The 15,795-nt window shown below is 43.7% G+C and overlaps 1 protein-coding gene across 1 annotated transcript in view; it reads left to right on the top strand.

Moving 5' to 3' along the window:
- LOC139268084 (AP-1 complex subunit mu-1-like) overlaps window positions 1-12,679 on the top strand; it is a 65,431-nt gene extending 52,752 nt beyond the window's left edge. Inside the window, exons 10-12 of the mRNA XM_070886098.1 lie at window positions 919-1,044; window positions 6,889-6,964; window positions 12,660-12,679. Coding sequence (XP_070742199.1) covers window positions 919-1,044; window positions 6,889-6,964; window positions 12,660-12,679 — 222 coding nt within the window. The remainder of the gene's footprint in view (window positions 1-918; window positions 1,045-6,888; window positions 6,965-12,659) is intronic.
- Window positions 12,680-15,795: the final 3,116 nt, after the last annotated feature.

Here is a 15,795-nt window from a genome sequence, read left to right as displayed (position 1 = left end):
CTAGCTCATTGAATGTTTTCAAGTCAAAGATAGATAAATTTTTAAGCAATAAGGGAATTAAGGGTTACGGGGAGAGGGCGGGTAAGTGGAGCTGAGTCCACGACCAGATCAGCCATGGTCTTATTGAATGGCGGGGCAGGCTCGAGGGGCTAGATGGCCTACTCCTGTTCCTAATTCTTATGTTCTTATGTTCTTATAACACTCTTGTGAAGCGCCTTGGAATGTTTTGCATTAAAGGCGCTATATAAATGCCAGTGGTTGTTAATTTTCCACTAATGAAAGCAGCAATTACAGCTTTGGAGAGATCATCCAGCAAAAGTTATTTATTATCTTATGGTGGGTGGCCTGCAGCTTGCTTGAAACACTGGAAAATATAAACAAGGGACAGATTTTTTTATTACTAAATTTTATAATGTTAGGTTTTTATTAATGATTAAACAGAATAGCTTTGTCTTTGTCAATAATTATCCTGGACACTAATTAACATGAACTCAACACAGAGATTGGTCCCAGATCTCCATGTACTGCAAATAGGTCACACTAAAGTCAAACCACACTGAGTGGAAAAGCATTTTTGTATCGTTGCATAAGTCATAACCGCAGGTTTGTAGCTGATTTTTTAAAAATCTACATGTGCATTGGATATCAGCTAAACAGCAAGCAGTGTGACACCATAAGGTCTTATGACAGGCAGCTGGAGATCTCTCCATGGGTGGGGTCAATAGCTGCCCTCACTGAGTGAAAAGCACACACTGCTTTTTCCTCTATATAAGAAACAATAAGTAGGAATTATTGTGGGGGAATAGCTGTCCAATTTAAAAAATACCTTTGGATTCTGGAGTTTCTCTTTAATGAAAAACCTTTCTAGAATTTAGTGGTCAGTAATGCATTAACATTAACATTGCACAATTGCTTAAGGGAGGGAAAGAATTTACAATGAAGGCCCATCTGGGACTGCCAAGTGTGGAGGCGGAGGAACCTGAAGGAAAACCTCCAATCAGAGTGAAGTTCAAAATCCAATACATTGCAGCATCGGGATTGCAGGTACAATTTGTTCTTTCCTAACCTCAGACAAGACCGAGATTTTTGAATTCCACCTCTCCCCCCGCCCCCCCCCCCCACACAGTGTATTGAATAGGTGGCATAGATTTACTTAATTACTTTAAAAAAGAGCTTGATGAATATCTGGGTACAAATGGTACGATGAAATTTACAGATAGAGATGATCAAATGTTGTGTGGAAAGTAATGAGTCCTAGGCTGATGGGACCAGGAAAATACTACAAGAAGAAAGCACACTAACCTGGGATATATAATGCAAGATGTAACATTAGTAAAGTGGTCTGGAATCCTGAATAATTTATCTTCTGGGGGGCAGGGAGGGGGCAAGATGTTGCAGAACCTTTCCATAATTTTGTTGGGTAGTGTCCATGATAGAGCAATTTAGGACATTGGAAGGTGAAAGCTTGATGGACTGAGTAACCTCGCCCCCTCACCTGCCCCACCGCCCCCCCCCCATTTTCTTAGGTTTTACAACAATAACAGAAACTTGAAATAATACATATATTTTATATATATTATTTATATATATAATCACCTCAGTAATCTATATGTGAGGTTTGGCAGGATTTGAAAATGTGACTGAGGATCTTAAAGTTGAGCATCTGAGGTGCTAGAGCACAGAGAGCCAGTGGATCTGCATAGGGATGAGGGTAGTGGGTATGTGAGACGATGAGCATTAGAGGACTCAGTAGAGAGCTGCAGAGCAATGGATTAGTTGGCAACCGTGTAGGGTAGAGATGAAAAGGCCGGCAAAAAATTGATCCTTGAGGTAATGAAACTGTGGATGAGGTTTTATGCAATGAAGGGGAAGAGGGGTGATGATGGACCAGATAAGGAATAGAAAGCTTATCTTACAGAGCACACCTGCCTTTCTGTTACATTTTATACTCTTATAGGTATGGAGAGACCATTGTCTTATTTCAGATTGTGTGAAATATTCTGTAGGGTCTCTGGCTCTCAATGTTTGAAGCCAAATTATTTCAGGTTTCTCATGAACTGAACACTGGCTTCAAAAAGATGACCCAAAAATGATAAAACTTGAAGTTTGTCTTAAAATTCAGACCACCTGCATCCTTTTTAAAGTCAATGTAGGCAGTCAAAGGTTAATCTAAATTCTGTGTTGAATCCATTGTTCTTTTAGCTTTGGGATCTGGGTTGGAATCCAGTCCAGATCAATAAGATGAAAACATTCTTTCACTTACTTTTTTTTTTTCTCTTTCACTCTTTTTCTTTTTCTGTTTTTTTGCGCTCTCTTTCTGTTATGTATTGATGCTTGGGGGTCACCAGACACCAGAAGGCGCTGCGGTCGGAGGTCATCGGGCTGTACGAATATGGCATGTGTGCTTGGCCACCTGTATATAAGCTGGGTGTCTTTGTCACGCAGGCAGCCTTGGGCTGGAATAAAGATGGATCAGGTTGCACCTGAGTGAGTTTACAGTAACCAGACTCTTGAGTCATTGAGGCACGGTTGGAATCCTGGAGAGATTTGTGGAGGGCGAAGATTGGGCAGTTTGTCAACTGCCTGGATCTGTACTTTGTGACCAACAGTATGGAGGCAGAGGCCGCGCAGTTAAGCGCAGGGCAGTTCTCCTCATTGTTTGAGGTCCGAAAATTTACGGCCTCATGAAGAATCTTCTCTCGCCTGTAGGTCCGGCGGAAAAAGGTACGAGATGCTGCGTGATGTCTTCGTGATAGGCATCAGCCATGATGCGATCCTCAGGAAGCTATTGGCTGCAGAGACGCTGGATTTGAAAAAGACCATCACGACTGCCCAGGCATGTATAACAACGGATGATAATTTGAGGCAGATATCATCGACAAGTCGGAGTTCCACGGCAAGTACTGTAAACAAGATGGTGTCGTTTTCGGGCAGAGCTGCTTACGCGAAACCTGCCACTGCTCAGAGCCCGCCAACTGGTTCGAACTAGATTTCACCCTGTTGGCGTTGTGGGGGCAATCATCGGTCTCATCAGTGTTGGTTTAGACAATACTCATGCAATGGATATTCGAAAGTAGAGCATCTTCACAGGATGTGTCCACAACGGAGTAAGCCTGGTGTGGCTCGCCATGTGGTTGATGAGGATCAGTTCAGTGCTGGCCCGGATACGCAACCCAAGGAGGAAGTGAATGGACTGTATTCGTTCCTGAGCAAGAGCCAGCCGATAGTCATTAATGTGAAGCTGAATGGCGTGTCTGTATCAATGGAGCTGGACACGGTTGCGAGCCAGTCAATAATGAGCCAAAGGACATTCGACAAGCTGTGGGACACTAAGGCTGCGAAACTGAAGCTGTCTAGTCAATGCCAGGTTGCTTACTTACACTAAGGAACTCATACCGGTGCTCGGCAGTGCAGCAATCGAGGTGTCATATGACGGTGTGGTTCACGAGCTACCATTACAGATCATCTCAGGTAATGGTCCAATGCTCTTCGGCAGGAATTGGCTCGCGAAAATCAAGCTGACCTGGAATGATGTCAAGATGTTGTCCTCGGTGGATGATACTTCATGTGCTCAAGTATTGAAAAAGTTTCCTTTTTTGTTTGAACCGGGCATTAGTAATTTTACGGGAGCTAAGGTGCAGATTCACCTGGACTCCAATGCAAGGCCTGTCTATCACAAAGCGTACATGCACATCCGCACATGATGAGGGAGAAGGTTGAAATTGAGCTTGACAGACTCCAGCGTGAAGGGATCATATCAACGGTCGAGTTTAACAAGTGGGCTAGTCCCATTTTTCCATGTTGAAGAGTGATGGCACTGTCAGAATTTGGGGAGACTACAAGGTTATGATTAACAGATTTTTGAAACAGGATCAGTATCCGTTACAGAGGGCTGATGACCTGTTCACCATGCTAGCTGGTGGAAAGTCGTTCACGAAACTAGATCTGATGTCGGCCTATATGACCCAGGAGCTTGTCGACACTTTGAAGAAACTCACCTGCATTAACACCCATAAAGGACTTTTCGTCTACAACAGGTGTCCTTTTGGGATTCATTCGGCTGCAGCCATATTTTAGAGCAATATGGAGAGTTTACTGAAGTTGGTTCCTAGAACTGTCGTGTTTCAAGATGACATTTTGGTCACAGGTTGCTGAACATCTGAACAATCTTTAAGAATTCCTACAGCGTCTGGACAAAGGGGACTCAGGCTGAAATGCTCGAAGTGTGTATTTATGGCACCTGACGTTGAATTCCTCGGGAGGAAGATTGCTGCTGATGGCATCAGGCCAACTGATTCGAAAACCAAGGTCATCAAAAATGCACCCAGGCCTTAGAATGTGATGGAGCTGCATTCATTCCTTGGGCTACTCAACTACTTTGGCAATTTCTTACCCAGATTGAACACTTTACTCGAGCCACTGCATGTGTTACTAAGAAAAGGCGACAACTGGGTCTGGGATGCGTCTCAAGATAGAGCCTTTGAGAAAGCCAAGAATCTGTTCTGTTCAAACAAGTTGCTTGTTCATTATGATCCGTGTAAGCATCTTGTATTGGCCTGTGATTCTTCATCATATAGGGTTGGCTGTCTACTCCAACAAGCAAATGAATCGGGCAAGCTACAACCTGTTGTGTATGCTTCGAGAAGTCTGTCTAAAGCGGAAAGAGCTTACAGTATGGTAGAGAAAGAAGCTTTGCCTTGTGTGTATGGGGTAAAAAAATGCACCAGTACCTGTTTGGTCTTCGTTTTGAACTAGAAACGGATCACAAACCACTCATTTCATTGTTTGCGGAAAACAAAGATATTAATACCAATGCATCATCCCGCATTCAAAGGTGGGCGCTGATATTGTCTGCCTATGATTACATCATCCATCATACAGCTGGTACTGAGAATTGTACCGATGCACTGAGTCATCTTCCCTTAACCACAACTGAGATGGAGACACCTCAACCTGCAGATCTACTGTTAGTAATGGATGCTTTTGAGAGTGAAGGAACCCCTGTCACTGTTCAACAAGTTAGGATCTGGATCAGCCATGACCCTATTTTATCGGTTGTAAAACGGTGTGTACTCAGTGGTGATTGGTCTGCCATACCTGTGGAGGTGCGTGAGGAGACCAAACCTTACAACCATCACAAGGTTGAGCTGTCCATTTAGTCAGACTGTTTACTGTGGGGTAATCATGTAATCATGCCTAAGAAAGGTCGAGAAAAAATTGTATGTGACCTTCATAGCACTCATCCTGGTATTGTCATGATGAAGTCCATTGCTAGGTCTCATGTATGGTGGCCTGGAATTGACTCTGATCTGGAATCATGCGTGTATCAGTGCAATACTTGCATGGCAGCTAAGTAAAGTATCTCCGCTGAGTCTTTGGTCATGGCCATCCAAACTATGGTCGAGGATCCACATTGATTTTGTGGGTCTGTTCCTAGGAAAGATGTTTTTTTTTCATTGTAGATGCATACTCTAAGTGGATAGAGTGTGTTATTGTGTCATCCAGCACGTTCACAGCTACCATTGAGAGCCTTCGTATCATGTTTGCTACTCATGGTTTGCCTGACTTTGTTGTGAGTGACAACAGATCTTGCTTCACAAGTCTTGAGTTCCAAGAGTTCATGAAACTCAATGGCATCAGACGCAAGATCAGCTCCATTCAAGCCTGTTTCTAATGGTCAAGCAGAGCGTGCTATTCAAACGATCAAGAAAAGTATGAAACGTGTAACTCAGGGCTTACTGCAGAGAATGTTGTCATGTATATTGCTCAGTTACAGCTCAAGACCTCATACGCTTACTGGGGTTCCTCCTGCTGAACTACAGATGAAGAGAAATCTCAAGACCAGGCTTTCTCTTGTTTGTGATTTGAATGATTGTGTTGAAAACAGACATCAAAGTCAGCAATGGTGTCATGATTGTGTTGCCGTGTCACGTGACATCTCGGTCAACAATCCAGTTTATGTACTGAACTATGGTCAAGGTCCAAAATGGATCGTTGGCACTATTACAACCAAGGAGGGTAACAGAGTGTTTATTGTCATGCTCAAGAATGGGCAAACATGCAGGAAACACCTTGACCAGATTAAACTGCGGCACACAGATGAACTGGAACCAAATGAGGAAGATGCAGTCAGTGACCAACCAACCATTGTTCACTCATCAGAGGACTCTGCTGACATTACTGACTCTGAACCTTCAGTCTCTGATGTGGTCATGACCACTCCCATCAGATCGGCTACTCAGCCCTCAGTCTCAACGGACTCAGAACGCTCGCCCAGAGCCAAAGTTGAACTGAGACGATCAGCTCGTGAGAGGAAAGCCACAGACCGTCTTAATTTGTAAAAAGTCTGTTGTTAAGATTTTAAAAGGGGGATGTTGTTATGTATTAATGCTTGGGGGTCACCAGACACCAGAGGGCGCTGCGGTCAGAGGTCATCAGGCTGTACGCCTGTGGCATGTGTGCTTGGTTACCTGTATATAAGCTGGGTGTCTTTGTCTCGCAGGCACTCTTGGCCTGGAATAAAGATGGATCAGGTTGCACCTGAGTGAGTTTACAGTAACCAGTCTTTTGAGTCATTGCACTTTCCAGCTCTCTTTCTTTCTCTTCCTCCCTCTTGACTATAAGGATCCTAAGTGAGTCTCACCCCAGCAGAACAAATGTATCCATGAATTAACAATCTCCCCTAGTAGGTCATAAGAATGGTTGATGTAAGGGGTGTAGTTTGAAAGTTGTGACTGTTTTTTATTGGATTTATATTATAGGAAACTGTTTATATAACCAGGTGATTATTCTTTATAGCTACTGCCCAACACTGAAGAGAATTTTAACATCTGTCAAATATTACATATACCAAACGCAGGCCCAAATAACACATTTTCATTTTTATAGATCAAATACGTACGAGTAATTGAAAAATGCGTCTATGAGGCAACATCCTGGGTTAGATGCCTAACAAAAAGTGGAGGTAATACTTTATTAAAAAATTGCAAGTATGATCTTTTCAAAGGGTTTTGTGGCAAGGTTGGAGCTCGATGCTGCATGACTTGCAATGATGGATACAAATTTGATGGACGTGGTGAATTCCCATTTATAATTGTGCCACTGTAGGGGACACCAAGTTAAGACCACATATCCCCACAGGAAGGGTGGATAAATCAAAGGCAAGAGATCTTGACTCACTCTTACCTCGTCAAGTAGATGGCTATACAGACTGTATGATCTTTCACTGTATTGGTCCCCAACCCATCCTCTCAGTCAAATGAGATACATAGGGACTGAAATTGATGGTCCTACCGCTGGATGCCGCCGAGTTTTCTCAGCGGTTTCCCCATTTTTTTTGGCACTCTCCCCTCTGTGGGAGATTGGTGAGGCCCTCACGCCGACGGTTTGGAAGGACCGCTGGGAAGCGTGTGCCAGCGCACGCTCCCACCCGAGATTCATCCGAGCGGTCCTCCGCTCCTGCTGGAGAAAAGACCGCCCCGTGGAAGCAGGTCTTACCTGGACAGTGGGTATGAAGATCTGCAAGAAAAGATGAGATTTTTTAAAAACTTTTTTTGCAGCGATTTTGTGTTAAAGGGTCCTCTGAAGGCTTTGTGATTTTTTGTTTTTTATTTTTTGAACATTTCTTATCAATCTCCCGACTTGGTCCTTATTAGAACAAAGAATCTTGTTTCATGCTTCGCTCAAGGAACAACTCCAACCTCGGCGTAACTTTCTCCAGGATTCCATTTGTCGCCCAGAGTCCCACCTATCGCCCTCTACCTCCCAGAATCGGCGTGTAACGCCAATTTTTGCTGCCGGGTGCTTTTTTTCCTCCTTTTTTGACCAAAGTTCCGCCCAAAGTACCGTCAGGATCTTAGCGGTCTTTTGAGGATCTTAGCGGTCTTTTCAATGGTAAATGGGCGGAACTTGCCTTTGATCAATTTCGACCCCATAGTCTATTAGGCATGTGGACAGAAACTGCAACAGAGATAACAGATGAGTTGAAAGTTGCTGCTCCGAATAATTCAAGACATGGGCCCGTAATTTGTGGTCAGCAGCGAAGCAAAGGCGCTCGCCACTGGCCCCGAAGAAAGCTGCCCACAGAGATCTCACGATCAGAAAATTGTGTGTGTGTGTTTTTTTGGCAGAAGAGCCTCTTAAACCTCACACTATTATCATAGAATCATAGAATGATACAGCACAGAAGGTAGCCAGTTGGCCCATCATGCCTACATGGTATCATAATATGGTAGAATTCTTTATTAAGATGGAGAGTGACATAGTTAATTCTGAGACTAGGGTCCTGAACTTAAGGAAAGGTAACTTCAATAGTATGAGACGTGAATTGGCTCAGTTCCTATGGACTGGAGGGTAGCTAAGGTAACACCACTTTTTAAAAAGGGAGGGAGAGAGAAAGCGGGTAATTATAGCTAGCCTGACATCAGTTGTGGGGAAAATGTTGGAATCAATGATTAAAGATGAAATAGCAGCGCATTTGGGAAGCAGTGACAGGATCGGTCCACGTCAACATGGATTTATGAAAGGGAAATCATGCTTGTCAAATCTAGAATTTTTTGAGGATGTAACTAGTAGAGTGGACAAGGGAGAACCAGTGGATGTGGTGTATTTGGACTTTCAAAAAGCTTTTGACAAGAGATTGTGAAAATTAAAATTGGGGGTAATGTATTGACATGAATAGAGAACTGGTTGGCAGACAGGAAACAGAGAGTCGGGATAAACGGGTCCTTTTCAGAATGGCAGGCAGTGACTCGTGGGGTACCGCTATACATCAATGATTTAGATGAAGGAATTAAGCATAATATCTCCAAGTTTGCAGATGACACCAAGCTGGGTGGCGGTATGAGCTGTGAGGAGGATGCTAAGAGGCTGCAGGGTGACTTGGACAGGTTAGGAGAGTGGGCAAATGTATGGCAGATGCAGTATAGTATGGATAAATGTGAGGTTATCCACTTTGGGGGCAAAAACGTGAAGGCAGAATATTATCTGAATGGCGGCAGGTTAGGAAAAGGGGAGGTGCAAGGAGACCTGGTGCCATGGTACTCAGTCATTGAAAGTTGGCATGCAGGTACAGCATGCGGTGAAGAAGGCAAATGGCATGTTGGCCTTCATAGCTAGGGGATTTGAGTATAGGAGCAGGGAGGTCTTACTGCAGTTGTACAGGGCCTTGGTGAGGCCTCACCTGGAATATTTTGTTCAGTTTTGGTCTCCTAATCTGAGGAAGGACGTTCTTGCTATTGAGGGAGTGCAGCGAAGGTTCACCAGACTGATTCCCGGGATAGCAGGACTGACATATGAGGAGCGACTGGATCGACTGGGCCTGTATTCACTGGAGTTTAGAAGAATGAGAGGGGATCTCATAGAAACACACACAATTCTGAAGGGACTGGATAGGTTAGATGCAGGAAGAATGTTCCCAATGTTGGGAAAATCCAGAACCAGGGGTCATAGTCTAAGGATAAGGGGTAAGCCACTTGGGACCAAGATGAGGAGAAACTTCTTCACTCAGAGTTGTGAACCTGTGGAATTCTCTACTGCAGAGAGTTGTTGATGCCAGTTTGTTAGATATATTCAAGAAGGAGTTAGATATGTCCCTTATGGCTAAAGGGATCAATGGGTATGGAGAGAAAGCAGGAAAGGGGTACTGAGGTGAATGATCAACCATGATCTTATTGAATGGTGGTGCAGGCTTGTAGGGCCGAATGGCCTACTCCTGCACCTATTTTCTATGTTTCTATGTCTCTATGCCTGTGATAGCTCTTTGGTAGAGTTATCCAATTAATCTCACTCTCCTGCTCTTCCCCATTGTACTGCAAAAACACTTCCCATCAAGTATTTATCCAATTCTGTTTTGAATGTTACAATTGAATTTTTCCTGCTCCACCCTTTCAGGCAGTGCATTCCAGATCACAACAATTCGCTTTGTAAAAAATGAAGCAAATTGAATGAAAAAAAAAACAAATATGTTAAGAGTTTTTTGATGTTGTAACTAGCAGAATAGCAAAATAGATAAGGCGGAACCAGTAGATGTGGTGTAATTGGATTTTCAGAAGGCATTCGATAAGGTTCCACACGAGGTTATTAAAAAAAAATTAGGGCTCATGACATTGGGTGGGAATATACTAGCATAGATTGAGGATTGGTTAACGGACAGAAAACAGAGAGTAGGAATAAATGGGACATTTTCAGGTTGGCAGACTGTAACTAGTGGGGTACCACAAGGATCAGTGCTTGGGCCTCAGCTATTTATAATATATATCAATGATTTGGATGAGGGGACCAAATGTAATATATCCAAGTTTGCTGCTGATACATTCTCACCTAGCCTTGTAAGTTGTGAAAAGGATGCAAAGAGGCTTCAAGGGAATATAGGCAGGCTAAGTGAGTGGGCAAGAACATGACAAATGAAATATAATGTGGAGAAATGTGAAGTTATCCACTTTAGTAGGAAAAATAGAAAAGCAGAGTACTTTTTGAATAGAGTTTGGCAAATGTTGGTGTTTAGAGGGACCTAAGTGTTCTTGTACATGAATCACTGAAAATTAACATGCAGGTACAACAAGCAATTAAGAAAGGAAATGGTATGTTGCCCTTTATTACAAGAAGATTTGAATATAAGAGTAAAGATGTCTTACTGCAATTATATAGGGCCCTGGTGAGACTGCACCTGGAGTATTGTGCACAGTTTTGGTCTCCTTACCGAAGAAAGGATATACTTACCGTAGATGGAGTGCAACAAAGGTTACCAGACTGATTCCTGGGATGGGGGATTGTCCTATGAGGAGAAATTGAGTAGACTAGGCCTATATTCTCTAGAGTTTAGAAGAATGAGAGGTGATCTCATTGAAACATCCAAAACTCTTACATGGCTTGACAGGATAGATGCAGGGAGGATGCTTCCTCTGGCTGGGGAGTCTAGAACTAAAGGTCACTGTCTCAGAATAAGGGGTCGGCCATTTAGGACTGAGATGAGGAGACATTTCTTCACTCAGAGGGTGGTGAATCTTTGGAATTCTTTACCCCAGAGGGCTATGGATGCTCAGTCGCTGAATATATTAAAGACAGAGATCGATAGATTTTTGGATGTTAAGGGAATCAAGGGATTATGGGGATAGTGCAGGAGTTGAGGTTGAAGATCAGCCATGATCTCATTGAATGGAGGAGCAGGCTCGAGGGGCTGAATAGCCTACTTCTGCTCCTATTTTTTATGTTGTTATGATATAGGTAAAACTTCAAGTAAGATAGCAAGCTACCTTTTATTGGTAATTTTTTAAATATTGGATTCAGTTGGGGTGCAGTGGGCTAGGGTAAAGATATTAGTGCATTTTAGATATTTCTGTGCAAGAATGCATTTTATTTATTTAAACAATTGACTATCGATTAAGGTGTTATTTTTTGATGGAGATTGAAAAGTGGGAGAATAATTTCCCCTGATTAGCAGCTGTGACTTTTGCGTTTGGTGTTTTACAATAATATTAAAAGACGTAATTAGATAGTTAATTATATGACGGTTTCTTCCCAGGCAGTAAAGTGCATTAGAATTATACACAAGTCTGAATATAAAAATGTTAGCACTCAGTGACTGTTATCTGATGCAAACATCAAATTTGCATTCATGTTTCAAATGGATGAATTAGTGTTAAATACAGGTTGTAAGATTGAGTCAGTCACCTCAGATTTTATATGTTTGTTGCCATATGATGGATTTTAATATAATTTCTTAAGAAAGCCAGAAACGATCATTTTGTTCAGAAGGTTGTGATTTCAAGCCTCCATTCCAGGACTTGAGCACATAATCTGAACTGATACTTCATGCCGTACCAAGGAGGATGACATGCTAAACTGAGGCCCCGGCCTCTACCTGTTCAGATACACATGAAAGATTTCATAGCACTATTTGAAGAAGAGCAGAGGAGTTCTCCAATGACCAGGACAACATTTATACCAACCAATGCCAGCACAACAGATTAACTGGTCATTTATCTCATTGTTATTTGTGGGCCATAAAAGGAGCGGCGAGCAGCGGCCATGGGCAGTGTGGAGGCATGCCACTACAGGGTACAGCACGAGCTGGTGCAGGAGGGCAACGGCAGCGAAGAGTGACATCAGCAAGGTCCAGGTCAGTGATTGGAGCGTGGGCTGATGCAACAGGAGCTGTGAGAGACTGTGGACGGATGTGATCAGGGCCCAGGAGAGGCGTGAGTTCTGGGCCAGGGGCCCAGGGGCAGCACGGGTCAGCCCACACTGCGATATGTGTGCGCACTAGGTCCGTGCAGCAGAGCAGGTCTCCAGTTGTCTTGGGTAATCCTTGCCATTGGACCAAGACCTAGCTCTGTCAAGCCCGTGTGGTGGCTGGTGTGCAACGGCCACCACACGTTAAAAAAATCCAAGCACAGGCATCTTCCGCCCTCGAGGATGTAGTTCGGGTTCTTCATTTGAAACACCTATGAACTCATCCCTTTTTTGGCGTGGAAGCAAGTCATCCTCGCTTCGAGGGACCGCCTATGATGATGATAATTTGTGGGACCTTGCTGTGTGCAAATTGATTATGTTTGCCTAATAACAGTGACTGCACTTCAAAAGTTGGTTGTGAAGCACTTTGGGACAACCTGCGGATGTGAATGGAGCTATACAAATACAAATTTGTTCTTTCTCCCTAGATTTCCAAATTCGGATTTGAAGTGCATTATTGCCAAGTTCCACTTTATGCAGAAGATTGAGAGGATTTTAACTCTCTGAACATCAGTCACCAGAATGCAGTGAAAAATGAAATCGGCTGTTGTCTCAAACTGTGTGAAATGAAACGTAGAGACCTCAGTATATGGTTCACTCAGGACTCAAGTGCGCAGTGTGTTCAGAGTTTCAACTGAACATGTTTTTGAATTGTAGGCTAAAACTGTAAGGATAGTCATTTATTTAAAAAGTCAGAATTGTTAACTTGAATCCAATTTTGTTTATTTCTTGTGATTTTGTTTAGAGTGAGGAATGTGGAGAATAATTAAAATTAGCCAGTTGATGCAACTAGTTCTAAAATCAGATGCTGTTCTCCTCTGTACAGTGTTTAACCCTTTAAGCCACCAGGTACATTATTACATGGTTCAACATTGAGCCTCAGAGAAATGTTATTCTAGCAGATTGTTCATTAAACACACACATCCTACACGGTGGTCTTTTTGGTGTTGGCTGCTTTGGCGCTCTACCATTTTTCTGTATTTCTAATTGTTCCATTAGTCTATGTGGTATGCTGACTTGGCAAGTGTCCCCCACCCACCCCCCAGGCAGCACTGGGCAAAGAAGCAGGGCCCTCCTGTTTTGAGGAGGGCTTTGTCGAGGTCTTACTGCAGTAAGTGCAGCACAGGAGAACAGTTTTATTTCCCTAACACAATGTCTTCGAAAGTGTGGGCAAACCACTTGGCAGGAGGCAGATGCTGCCAATGCCAGCAGACCTGCACAGAGGCTGTAGGTGGGTGCATTGTCCCCTCTTTTTACTCTGCTCCAAATAGTATTGCCAACTCCTGACAATTCAAAGCTGTTGCCTCACTAAAAAGTTTGAATTACCAGAAAACTAGAATTAAGAGGAGACTGTGTAAGCATGATATCTCAATCTTCCATCACTTTCTCCCCCATGGATGTTCATGACCCTCTATTGTGCACTCCTTGCCCAGCCTCAGGTCCACCTGCACAAAGATGCCTGGGATAACATGCTGACAACCCTTCCATGGTCTGCCGCTGCATCTTTCAGAAGGAATTGTCGAAGCCATGGCCTCAGCTCAGAGATAGAATATTCATTGGTGTACTATCACACTCCATATATAGGAACAGGAGTAGCCCAGTCATCCCCTCCAATCTGTTCTGCCATTCAATTAGATCATGGCTGATCTGTACTTCAGCTCCATTTACCCGCCTTTGATCCATACCCCTTGATCCCCTCACTTAATAAATATCTGTTCAAATCAGTGTTGAAAATTTTGCTTAGTGAGATACATATTTCCACTATCCTTTGTGTGACCTGTGTCATGCTCTTCCTGTGCTATGTGGGAAGTCAGGGACGCTCCCAGTGTCCCTGACTGCTATGTGTACAGGAAGTGCATCCAGCTGCAGCTCCTAACAGATCGCATTGCGGCTCTGGAGCTGCGCATGGATTCACTCTGGAGCATCTGCGATGCTGAGGATGTCGTGAATAGCATGTGTAGTGAGTTGGTCACACCGCAGGTAAAGGTTACTCAGGCAGATAGGGAATGGGTGACCATCAGGCAGAGCAGCGGAAGGAAGGTAGTGCAGGGGACCCCTGTGGTAATCCCCCTCCAAAACAGATATACCACCTTGGGTACTGTTGGGGGGGGGATGACTCATCAGGGGAGGGCAGCAACAGCCAAGTTCATGGCATCATGGGTGGTTCTGCTGCACAGGAGGGCAGGAAAAAGAGTGGGAGAGCTATAGTGGTAGGGGATTCTATTGTAAGGGGAACAGATAGGCGTTTCTGCGGTCGCAATTGAGACTCCAGGATAGTATGTTGCATCCCTTGTGCAAGGGTCAAGGATGTCTCGGAGCGGCTGCAGGGCATTTTGGAGGGGGAGGGTGAACAGCCAGTTGTCGTGGTGCATATAGGTACCAACGATATAGGTAAAAAAATGGGATGAGTTCCTACAAGCTGAATTTAGGGAACTAGGAGTTAAATTAGAAAGTAGGATCTCAAAGGTAGTAATCTCAGGATTGCTACCAGTGCCACGAGCTAGTCAGAGTAGAAATAGCAGGATAGTTAAGATGAATACGTGGCTTGAGGAATGGTGCAAGAGGGAGGGATTTCAATTCCTGGGACATTGGAACCGGTTCTGGGAAAGATGGAACCAGTACAAACTGGAACGTCTGCACCTGGGCAGGACCAGAACCAATGTCCTGGAGGGAATGTTTGCTCGTGCTGTTGGGGAGGGTTTAAACTAATACGGGAATCTATGCAGTGAGACAGATGGAAGTAAAATGGGGGCAGAAGCAAAAGGTAGAAAGGAGATAAGGAAAGGTGGAAAGCAGAGAAATCAAAGGCAAAAATCAAAAAGGGCCACATTACATCATAATACTATAAAGACAAAGAATGTTAAAAAAACAAGCCTGAAGGTTCTGTGTCTCAATGCGAGGAGCATTCGTAATAAGGTGAATGAATTAACTGCGCAGATAGCTGTTAACGGATATGATGTAATTGGGATTACAGAGACATGGCTCCAGGGTGACCAAGGCTGGGAACTAAACATCCAGGGGTATTCAATATTCAGGAAGGATAAACAGAAAGGAAAAGGAGGTGGGGTAGCGTTGTTGGTTAAAGGGGGGATTAACGCAATAGTAAGGAAGGACATTAGCTTGGATGATGTGGAATCAGTATGGGTGGAGCTGTGGAATACCAAAGGGCAGAAAACGCTAGTGGGAGTTGCGTACAGACCATCAAACAGTAGTAGTGAGGTTGGGGACAGCATCAAACAAGAAATAAGGGATGTGTGCAATAAAGGTACAGCAGTTATCATGGGCGACTTTCATTTACATATAGATTGGGCTAACCAAACTGGTAGCAATACGATGGAGGAGGATTTCCTGGAGTGTATAAGGGATGGTTTTCTAGACCAATATATCGAGGAACCAACTAGAGAGCAGGCCATCCTAGACTGGGTCTTGTGTAATGAGAGAGGATTAATTGGCAATCTTGTTGTGTGAGGCCACTTGGGGAAGAGTGACCATAATATGGTAGAATTCATTAAGATGGAGAGTGACGCAGTTAATTCAGAGACTAGGGTCCTGAACTTAAGGAAA

The sequence above is a fragment of the Pristiophorus japonicus genome, chromosome 8 (assembly GCF_044704955.1).
Source record: "Pristiophorus japonicus isolate sPriJap1 chromosome 8, sPriJap1.hap1, whole genome shotgun sequence".
In the NCBI taxonomy this organism is placed as follows: Eukaryota; Metazoa; Chordata; class Chondrichthyes; family Pristiophoridae; genus Pristiophorus; species Pristiophorus japonicus.
This window is presented reverse-complemented; position numbering and strand designations above follow the sequence as displayed.